The 11,576-nt window shown below is 41.0% G+C and overlaps 1 protein-coding gene across 6 annotated transcripts in view; it reads right to left on the bottom strand.

The window, feature by feature from the left end:
* Positions 1–233: 233 nt before the first annotated feature.
* Positions 234–11,576, bottom strand: part of LOC146706116 (disabled homolog 2-interacting protein-like) — a 175,456-nt gene continuing 164,113 nt past the window's right edge. For all 6 annotated transcript variants that reach the window (XM_085464140.1, XM_085464137.1, XM_085464135.1 and 3 more), the window contains 3 exons: positions 6,425–6,627; positions 6,234–6,321; positions 234–4,514 (listed from right to left, as the gene is read on the bottom strand). In XM_085464140.1, the coding sequence (XP_085320266.1) occupies positions 4,347–4,514; positions 6,234–6,321; positions 6,425–6,627 (459 nt within the window). In that variant the 3' untranslated portion in view covers positions 234–4,346. The remainder of the gene's footprint in view (positions 4,515–6,233; positions 6,322–6,424; positions 6,628–11,576) is intronic.

Here is an 11,576-nt window from a genome sequence, read left to right as displayed (position 1 = left end):
TAAACTGTACTTCCACAAAAAAAAGCTGCCTTTGCCTTTGGACCCTGCTACTGAGCATATGTTCTCTCTAGCTGTTTGTCATCTATCACAGCCTGCCTGAGTATTTAATGAACACGTGATTCATCTGTTACACTGTCAAACTAAGCTCCATTTATTCTATCAGAGAAGCAGAATAAGTGTGATGGATACCAGCACGTGTGAGGCGATGAGACAAAAGACAGAAAGGCACACGATTTTAAAATAGCTAAATAAAACTTTAATAGGTCTAGTTGCAAATGTACATAAATTGCACAGCCACATTTTGTCAACACAAACTCCTCTGTACATTATTGTTTTGTCACTGTCGTCAAAGGAAGCAGAATCCAGCAAATACTTTATACTTTCAACATACTTACAAAAGTATTTTCTACAAGATAATAGAAAACATACAACATCTCTTACTTTATTTATAGCTTTATATTTCAATTCATCTTTAGTCGGATTGGCTGAACTGTGTGTGAAGAGAGACCTCATGGTTTCCTGATTTATAAAAGTAGACCATAAAAAAAACAAAACAACAACAACAAAAAACCAACACAAAACAAAACTGAAACATGAGGAGTCGAATTATAAACCAAAAACTGCAATGCCTCTTCTACTTGTATCTGTTTAAGAAGTACTGGTGGGATAAATGTGGCAAGGTTGTATCAGTGTAACTATTGTAAACTTCAAAGTGAGACTATGTGACTTTCATAGTTTAACAGCTACAGGTAAACTGCTAAAATACGTTTGTTTGTTTTTTTGCTAAAAAGCATGAGCTATTTCTTAATTCAGAATAGCTAATGCTATTAAGCTAGTTACTGGTACATATCTTACTAGTTGCTAAAATGCTAAGCTACATACTATATTTTTTAACACCAAAATTCCAAATAATTTGGTCAAATAACAAATATCCCTCAACTTCATGGTGATTTAGTGCCAGTGCAAAGCTACTGATCAGTACGGTACCTTTTTTGTAAAACTGACCTGCAAACATTAGCTAATTGTAATCTTGTGTGTTATATCTTTTATATATGCTAATGCCCAAACCTATGAAAGAAAAACTGTATCAAAGTTATTCTTAGTTACTCTATAAAATCTGCCTTAATGACATATTATCAAATTTATTTTTTTCCCTTTAATGGGCTCCATGTAAAGTAATTAGCCAAATAGTAGAGTTTTAAACAGTCGAGCATTTAGCAGAAATGCTAAGCTATCGAGCGCAACAGTGTCGCCCATGATTTTAATGGCTCTGGTTCCAGAAGTGAATTCCCATTCATTTTCTCCAGTGATGTTTCAGGAAATCCTTATATGAAGAGTTTTAAGCCTTGAACCAAGCCATATAACTGTAAAAAGATGTGGCTCAAAAAACACTGTAAAAGACTGACTGTACATAGTTACTTTTAAGAGTGAAAGAACTCCCAAATCTCAGCTTCCCCATCAAAGAGCTTTAAAAAAAAAAAAAAAAAAAAAAAACTAAAACAAAACAACTAAAAAACAATTTGATCCTTCTTCCTTCCTTGATGGATAATACTTATTGGGTTATGATATATCTCATAATCAAAATCTCTGAGGAGAATATGAATGAGATTCTTACTTCCAGAACCCCACTGTTGACCTCTGTACTAACAGTAACACCAGTGCACCACAGTCTGAAAACAGACTCACTAATGTGCCTTTAACCGTAAAATGTGCCAAAAAATTTGCTAATGGTACCAAACAGTCAGCAAATGCTACCAATGAAAACAGTACGCAGCGTATTTATTGCTATCTAAATTGAAGAGCTGTTTCTACTTGTCAAAGTGACACAGTCTGACTTTCACCTATGCAGATATTTCTACAGGCGGTTAGACGTCGGGTGAGATGTGAAAAGTCGTGTGAACTCATCAGTCTGAGGCAATTTGTTCTGGTTCAGAGAAGGAGGGGTCACATCGTTGAGAATCTCATACAAAATGTTGTGAATTCGCCATATCATAAAAATCCCTTACTTCAATTTTAAACTTTGCCACATTTTTAATCACCTGAAAAAACAACAACCAAAAAAAAAAAAAAGCTAATTACAAACATCAACCACTGAACGTAAAAGTGCATAGAGCTAGACTGATGAGAAATACAGGATTGTGCTTTTGAATCTCGAGACTGGACTCGACTTGGCCTGTAACCAATGAAGAAGTACATCCCAAGAGTCAAACTCCGACTTATTTTTTTTTTTTTGGCTAGCAATAACACACTCTAAATACAAAAGAAACCAACAACTTTAAACAGAGAACACTGAAAGGTTAAATTTGATTGTATAGTTCTACCCAATGAGGACAGATGACTTGACTGAGCTGTTTCATATTTACAGTATCCATAATGGTACAGCAGAGTCTGAGCACAAGATACATTTACAAAAAGCTCTGTTAACATTAGGTAAAAATAGTGTGAGCATTTTATTTACACTATCCCAGGCTGCCCAGCCTTTTAATACACTCAGTTACACATCATATATTCACGTCATGTCTGAAAAAAGCCTCTCGTCATCATCATCATCACCATCATCATCGTTCAGCTAGCAATCAGAGAAAACAAATGGTGACGCTACTATTGGCTATAGAGCAAGGATGAAGCATGCGCGGCCTCACGCTTGATGTATAGTTTGTTACAGAGTGAGAAAAACAGCTACAAAAATATCCAAAATACAGAGATGGTTGGGATGGATGGAGGGATTAAAAGGACCAAACCCTGTGTTAAGACCAACTGTGAGTTAGCATCTTCACATTCAGAAGAACAAGATAAAGAAAGGTGGGAGTAAGAGGGGGGAGAAGGAAAAAAAAAAAAAAAGCAAGACAACGATGATGTCACTGGGATCACAGTTTGGATGCAGCATACTTCATAACCACGGACAAATAAAGCATCGAGAGCGCAAAAAATGTCAGGACTGGGGGTGTAGGGGGCGCGCCTTGTAACGGCTCATCAGTCCAGTGTATAGTATGAGCGAGCGCGTTTAAGCGCATCTCTCAATAGCTCTTGTGCAACTAGAGAAAATCAGAAAAAGACCACGCACAGAACTCGTGATTGATAATCTTTGCCTTCAAGAGCAGCGATGAGCACCGGGTGAGACCAGATCGCTCCCGTCTCTCGCGCCGTATGTAAAGGGTTACGCGTCGTGGGATTACTCTGAAGGACGACCGAGGTGCTCGCGACTGCTCGGCAGCGTGGCCTCCCTCTCTCCAGGGCTCCAAAGCAAGCTACACGCGACAGTCTTTCCATCGGAAGAGAAGAAAAATAAAACTCGGAAATAAAGGGCTGCTTTTATATTTGAGATTATCAAATATAGGTATATGTGTGTATAATCTATAGAAGGAAAAAAAACTGCATACATCTATTTAAAATTTCATGAATATAGTATCACATAGAATTCATTTAGTTAAGTGTTTATAATACATCTGTAACACGTTTGTTTCTTTACAAATCCACAGTATGAGTTGTGCCAGTATAACTTTTTTTTGTTTGTTTGTTTTTTTGCAGAAAAAAAGCTGCTGGGGAGATGTGGGAGAAAGTCGAGGTGTGTTCCTTACTTAAGGCCTTTCATGTACCAATAGCTGTTCGCAAAGTGCACTACGTAGGGAAAGGAGGGGGGTGGGGAGGGGGTTGGTCAGGGGATGCTCAGGAACACACACTCGGCAGCGGAAAGGGAAACGTAGATTGTTTTGGATTAAAAATATCAATTTTCTTTTAATAAGCTCTTATTTGGTTCTTTAAAATAAAGCACTAGTAATCCTCTCGAGAAACTAAAGTGATAATCCTCAGTACGTGCTGTTGGTTTTGAAGTGGATCCACCTGGTCATCAAGAAGGACGAGAAGAAGAACGAGAGAGGAGGGTTGCGAGGGTGACCGTGTCTGGCGGTCGTCACTGTGTTTGGGTATATAGTGGTTCGTCCCAGGCTTTGACAGCGGCGTGAATTGTCCCAGCAAACTACGTGCGTCCATTGGCAAACAGCTTCGAGTTCTATATATACACACAAGCTCCGCCCCACCTCCTCTGGCCATCACCCTCATAAATGAAGGCCGTCTGGTGATCTGTCCGTCAGCGTTGAAGTTCTGCCTTTTCTGGCTGGCCCCTCAAAAGAGTGGCGCCCTCACTCCTACACTGTCTCCAACAAAACGAAACAAAAGAAAAAAAGGAAACGTCTGGCTTATAAAACAGACTCACGCACGCACACGCCTGCAGTCTCGCAGTCTTTCAAACAGACATGCATCCACGTATGCACGTAGACATCCACGCGCTGAACAGCTGTACACGCTCGGGCGGTCAACTCTCGCTCGGGGCAGACGCCGGGTCTTTCTTAGCAGTTGCTGCTGTTCCTAAATTCTCCGTTTTCCGTGATCTGCAGTTTGGTGGGGTTGGTGGGGGAGATGCCGTTGCGCGTCTGCATGTTGTAGCGCTCCTTCAGCTGGCTGAGAGCGCTCATCAGACGGGCGTTGGCAGCATCCAGTGATGCTATGCGCTTCTCCTGTGAATGCACATGAACACAGTAAGACCCGGGAAAAAATTCCAATATTACAGCTTCCTCATCAGTTGGAGGAGAAACGTGACGTTCTTATTCGTCCCCATCCTAACCTGCTGATATCTGCTCTACAACCAAGCTTTGTTAATGTCATGAGCTTGTTTTAAATGAGCGGTAAAGTGAAGCTGACACTGATGTGCAAACAAACTGCAAACTAACTGTCATGTTTATATTTTATTAAGGTTTAGGGTTAGATTGACATGGGTGTGGCTGCTTTGAGTGACAGCTATGTGCTAACTAGGCTGCTAACTGTCTGCGTAGGCTTCCCATCTGGATCGAGGCGCTTTATATTTTAAGGTAAAGACTCCAAAATAACAGAAAATCCCAACAATCAGGTTACACCCTGTGAGAATGCATTTGGCAACAGTTGGAAGGAAAAACTCCCTTTTAACAGGAAGAAACCTCTGACGGACCCAGGCTTGGGGAGGGGCAGCCGTCTGTGGCGACCAGTTGGGGCTGAGGGGAGGAAGACTGGCTATAAAGACCAAGACTGTCATTCAGTTTTAGTAGAAATTTTTTAGTTTGGTTTTTTGTATGCTATTAAGCATTTATTAGCATGTGTTTGTGTTGTGAAGCTGAAGACTATGGATGCAGCTTGCTAACTAAACTAGCATTGACTAACACCCTCGTCTATAAATATGGTGGTCTTTGGCTCCAAAAGACCAACCTGCCAGCAGCCAAATACGCTAATGCTGCTAGAGGCTTTAAAACACAAATCCACAAACCAGTGGGTAGAATCACTGTGATTATGTCCATCTTTTACATACAGTCTTTTGTTGTAAATGGCTAATTTCAAACACGCCCCGTTCACGAGGCCTGACTGATCTCCTGTGGTGAAGTTTTAAGTGTACTCTGTGTAGTTTAACGCAGATAAAAACTGCATTTTAAAAAATACATCAACTTCCTGTCCCGGTCCACTAAAGCAGTCTTCACTCCCCGTCTTTGCAATGACCTTTTTTATTTGCCTTCTATCTGCGCTTGTGTACCGAGGCTGACAATTCATTGCCTTACTGCAGCGCACGTGTTTGTAGATGCAAACTCTCATTACTGTGTGTGTGACAGAGATTATTTGCCAATGCATGTTTGCGTCTGTGTAAACATCAGTTGCATTTCTTTGTCAAAGACGCTGTGAAACACCTAAGCTACAAAGATGCAGATTTGCTCTTAATTGTGTGCTGGTGTTTGCACTTACAGCTCTAACACACACACAAGCAGGACGGTTTAATCCTTTTATACAGCCGGTAAAATTCATACCTGCACAATCATTCTCTGGTGACAGTTACAAACCCAACGACAAACATTCAAAATTCCTTAAAAATGCTCAAAAAGAACAGTTTTTCTTTTAAGTTAGATTTTCATGCAATTTTACACAAATATGAACCACTGTGGATTATAGAGGTGCTACATGCTGACAGACAACCAGATAAGACACTTTTGTTTTATAAGGAGGAGTGGGAGGGAGCTGAGAAATTCTGCTCAGCCATCCAAGCTTGTCAATGCCACAGCTAGACAGCTATGAATTAAACATCTCTTTGTATTTCAGTGACCCTTTGTTTCCTCATGTAGGAGAAGCAAGTGACAGCACATACAAATTTAAAACGCGCAGATGAAAAGTATCCACAAAGCCATACGCAGCCCGCGGTGGGGTCGCTACGGTGGACTGACCTGTGCGTCGATGATCTTCTGTTTAGAGTCTACCACCGCCTGCATGTCAGAATGATCCTTCTTCAGCTCCTCCTCCACCGACATTAACCTGGGAAGATAAACAAAGACAGGGCAGAGTTAGAGGGGCTGTGAAACGCTGCATCCCAAAATACATCTCAGCAAATCTGCCTCTTCTTCCTCTTTTCCCCTGCCTGCTGATGATGCTCTTCATCTGGAGGTCTTTGTCGTCCTGCTGTCTGCGCAAGCGCTCCTCTGACTCCTCCAGCCGGGCCTGGTACTCCATCAGCACCTTCTGGGCCTGCTCGTCCTGACCCTTCAGACGGGCCTCGTACTCCTCCAGCTTCTGCACCGACGCCCGCAGTTTCTCTTGCAGCACCGCGATCTCCTGCTGGTACTGAACAGAGAAGCGGAGCGTTGAGGACACTCTCATCATCGCGTTTTGTTATCAACGTTATCATCAGCCCTAGCAGCGGGGTCCCCTTCTTCATTACCACGAGACGAGAACAAAAAACGGCAATCTCTCAATCAGACCTGGGACTGTGCTGCTTTGTGTTTGAGATGGAGTATAATTTTGGTCTAGAGGGAATTACTGTGGGACATTTTATATGGAATGTCATGATAGCACATTGAAAAACACTGACTGACATCACGGTGCATTTGAGGAGCCCAGTAAAGCTTTTATTGCCCCCCAAAATACTAAGTGGTGTTAAAAGGTTTCCAAAGGCAGCCTCTGTTCTGGATCTGAAACCAATGACCTACTGAGACATGTAACTGGCAAAAAGAAAGAAAAATCAAAGCAAGAGAGAAGGGAGGAAAAAGGGAATTTTGAATGAATAAAGAGGAGGTGATAAGAAAAGGATGCAACCAGTGAAGCAGAGACTTCTCTTCAGCAAGTAGACTGCATATAAAAGACAGATGTAGCCACCATGACATCATATAGCTCTGAAACTTTTTCATAAAATTAACAGTGGGCTGTAAGCCCGTTTTCCCATACACTTATTTTTAGAATCAGACATGCTCAAAGTGGGATTCGCCCCCTGCTGGCGATTAGAAAGATTGCAGTTTTAAGGCTTATATTGGCTTTAAGACTCAGCAGCTATGGCCATCTTTAACACACAGCCTATGCGTCAGAGAAAAGGAAACAAGTAGAGGAATCAAACATTTTTTGATGTCTAAACAGTCTAAAGCTGGGATGGGCAACATTTTTGGCAACCTGCTAGTGACTAATTCTTGGACTTGCATCCAGTCGTTTTTGCCTAATGATTGCCGGTTGCCAAGGCAGTCACCAACCAGTCTTTAAGCCTGTGCGCTTAAAACATCAAAGATCACACACTGAGAAACCAACTACAAACACGACCTAAACCTGTGGACAGAACCTCCGACATTGCCATTCCTCAAGCCTCACTGCTAATTTATAATAATATAATTTTATTTATATTATGCCGTATCACAACACTAGTCGCCTTGTTCATATTATAAGGAAAGGCCCTACAATAATAAAGAGAAACCCCTCAATCAGATGAACCCCTATGTGCAAGCACAATCAGATCCAATTACAAAGCGAGGACTTCGCTCACTCTGTACCCGTTCACTCTTATTTACCCATGTCACACTACTGCTTTCCATGGGGATATTTTCCCCATCAGCCCTCTTGTTCCCAGCAGTACGAGTGACCTCCATAGATTCATCGGCTGCTCTACCCTTTTTCCACTTCTCTCTCCATCTCTGATATCCCAGATGTTCTTGTCACTAGATCCCCTGAGAACAAATGACATCTGCTGTATCTGAAGTTCCTTTGTTCTGTCCTCGGTCCCTGCACTGGTCTGCTTCAAATGCAGCAAACATCGACCCAATGTTTTCCTTATGCTGTCTTCTTACCGGCGTTCTCGCTTTCCATCGAACCCAAAGAAAATCAAGCAGCTGTAGCAGCTGTCAAACCTTTTCTGCTATCCACAGAAAAAAAAGAAAAAAATCACCTCCTTTCATCATCCTCTTCTCTCTCTGTATGTGTCGAAAGGGTTAGAACATTTGTTCAAGCAGCTATTTTGACACGTAATGTTTTGTTTTTGAATATTTATCGCCATGAAGATTTTACTAAAATATAACCCTGTGCCTTTGCAACGCAAAGCGCCGCTAAATATTGATGTATTTCAGCCAAAGACACAAAGAAGATCTGACTTATTTCAGTCATACTGTCTCCCTTTGCAGATGTGCATCTGATATTCAAGCAGGCTAAAAAAAATTAACACATATGAATATTGATAACACAGACCAGAAGAAGAGAGAGCTCGGGAAACAAAGGCGATCTGGACAGATGCATCTGTGCAAGTGTTGTCCTGATGTTACGCCTGATGGCATTCCTGGGTTATATTTCTATTATTGCTGACATCCGTGTAGCTCTCACAGGACAGTTAAGTCAAAATAGAAGCCCAACGGAAAACACTGGAAGGAGGTTTGTTCAATTTTGTGGTTTCTAGACTAACCAGCATAGTTAAAAACCAAGAGTCTGTTTTTGTAGGAGGTTTCTTCCTGTTAAAAGGGAGTTTTTCCTTCCCACTGTCGCCAAGTGCTTGCTCATAGAGGGTCATCTGATTGTTGGGGTCCTCTCTGTATCTTTATCTTGCAATATAAAGTGGCATGAGGTGACTGTTGTTGTAATTTGGAGCTATATAAATAAATCTGAATTGAACTGAATTTAGTATAATTAATGCAGCCCTGAAAAAAAATACATACTATAAATATTTTCAGTCCCTGAGTCAAAACGTTGCATCATTTCTTCCAGCAACTTTGAGCCCCCGTACTTTCTTAGGCAAGACCAGTTTTACAGTACTGTGTAAAGGTCTCAGGTCCTGTGTCAGGTCTTTGCTGGGTTTTTTCACCCTATTTCTTAAGGAGTTTCAGATACTGTATATCTGCTAGTAGATAGTTTTTAGGCCTTGTCCTCCACATCCAGTTAGCTCATTTTTTTAGGAACATATTGCACACCGTGTCGTTATATGATCAGGTTTGGGCTAGTGGGAATCACTGTGTTGGTGCAAAAAAATGCCATTTGTATCGTCTTTGGCATTTCATGTAGATTAAACTGAAGAAATTGGAACAAAATGATGTGTTTTTGCAACAGGCTGCGTATTTATGCTTGAATGAGTCATATGGTCAGTTTGGAAGCAAAATATAAACAAGTGACGGATGCCTCAAGACTTCTGCACGCGACTGTATAGAGATTCTCGGATGACTCTGCCATTGTGGGCTGTATCAGGGATGGACAGGAGGAGTACAGGAGTGTGGTGGACAGCTTTGTCGAGTGGTATGAGCTAAATCACCTACAACTTAACATCACAAAGACAAAAGAACTGATTATGGACTTTAGGAAGCAGGCTCCTCCTCCTAACCCTGTCACCATAAGAGGGGCTGATGTGGAGATCGTTGAGGACTACCGGTACCTGGGGGTACGCTTGGACTGTAAACTATCACTCGGTGTTGGAGAGCGTCGTGTTCTTTGCAGCTGTGTGCTGGGGAAGTGGGGTGAAGACAGCTGATGCCAACAGGCTGAACAAACTGATTAAAAAGGCTGGTTCTGTCCTGGGTGTCAGACTTGAGAACCTGGAGGTGGTGTCTGAAAGGAGAATGCTAAAAAAGCTTCTTTCTATCATGGACAACCCCTCCCACCCCATGCATGCCCCCATGGTGGACCATCGGAGCAAACGCAGCCAAAGCCTCATTGCCCCGAAATGCAGAACTGACCGCCACAGTAAATCCTTTGTACCAGTGGCAATAAGACTGTATAACTCTTCCTCACTCTGTAGGTGATTTTCCTGAGACTATTACCAATGTTATTCTGTTCCCTTTCAGACTGTGCACCACTAGCACTTTATATAGCCTCTGTAGGAATTATATCTCACTTATCTTAACTGCACTACTGTATAGCTCTGTGTAAATAATCATTCTGTACATACGATAATTTTTAACCCTACAACTGTTTACAACTTGCACAGTTCCCATTTCTGTATAGCTGTATATCTCAGATTTCTGTAAAGTTATTTATTTCATATTCTGTATAGTTTTTCATATTTATATCCTGTTCATATCCTGTACATAGCTTGTACTCACTACAGCCTGTACATACTTATAGTTATAGAATATTCACAACATACTTCATACCGTGTACATTATAACATACCATAATAGACCCATTTCTGTAATATACTCACATATCTATATTATTGCTAATATATATTGTAATATATCTATATCACTAAAGCACTTCTGGATGGATGCAAACTGCATTTCGTTGCCCTGTACCTGTGCATGTGCAATGACAATAAAGTTGAATTCTAATTCTAATTCTAATTCAATATTACCCAACAGTACCTTATTGAATATTTGTTTCATCCCCCATCATATGCTGCTACTCCCTTTATTCTATTGCACAATACTTTGTCACTTTGTAGAATCGCCTGCACTGACAGTTAAGTTATTTATTCACCAGGATATAGTTATATATATTACTTCGTTAGAGTTATTTGATACTATGTCTTGCACTATCCTACTGTATATTACTGTATACTACTATTCTTACTGTATATATTGTATATCTTATTCATCTGTTCCTCTGTCTCTCCTGCTGCTTTGAGCATGTACATGACAAAAGAATTTCCCTCGGGATAAATAAAGTTATTCTTATTCTTATAGCATGTGAAACTTTAAATCTACATTTTTCGACCAAGCTGATGTTCTAACCTACTTTTCCTTCTGTGTCAAAATCATTTTCAGGTGCTGGGGGGAGTGAGCATTGAGTGATCCTAACAGGAGAGATTCATTAATCAAATTGATTAGATACTCACACTACTAACTAGATTGCCAGGATACCGTTGACACAAATTAAATTAACCATCGAGAACAAAATGAGCACAAAATGTAAACGTATCTGTTATATTGAAACACACACTGTGCAGGTAGTCAGCAAACGCTCTATTTAAGTAAAAATACACGTAGCATTTATTTTTTACATGGGTCTATTATGTCCGTATAGTGAAGACTGTATAGACCATTAGCTGCAGGAGCGTCTAAGCCACTCTCGAACGATTCCTGTCTTGTTAGCGGCTCTGCTATTTTAAGGTGGCTGTGGCTTTCTTTGTTAACACTGAAGTTATTGCCTTCTTTGGTCGCTCTCCCTGCCGGGGCTGCTGGCTTCCATAACGCACGAGCTACGCCGGAATGACAGGTTTGTATTCATCATGGATTTACAAAAAAATACATAAAGAAAAAGAAAAAAGAAGAAGGGTGGGTGGGACATGCGACAAGCCAACCAAAGAATGGAAGCTGAGAGTGAACGGCTGTAAAGGT

This window comes from Copadichromis virginalis, linkage group LG7, assembly GCF_057382275.1.
Source record: "Copadichromis virginalis isolate Kocher_CV1m ecotype Utaka linkage group LG7, C_Virginalis_male_GT1.1, whole genome shotgun sequence".
NCBI lineage: Eukaryota > Metazoa > Chordata > Actinopteri > Cichliformes > Cichlidae > Copadichromis > Copadichromis virginalis.
The sequence above is the reverse complement of the archived record's forward strand: the minus strand, read 5'-3'. Positions and strand labels throughout refer to the sequence as shown.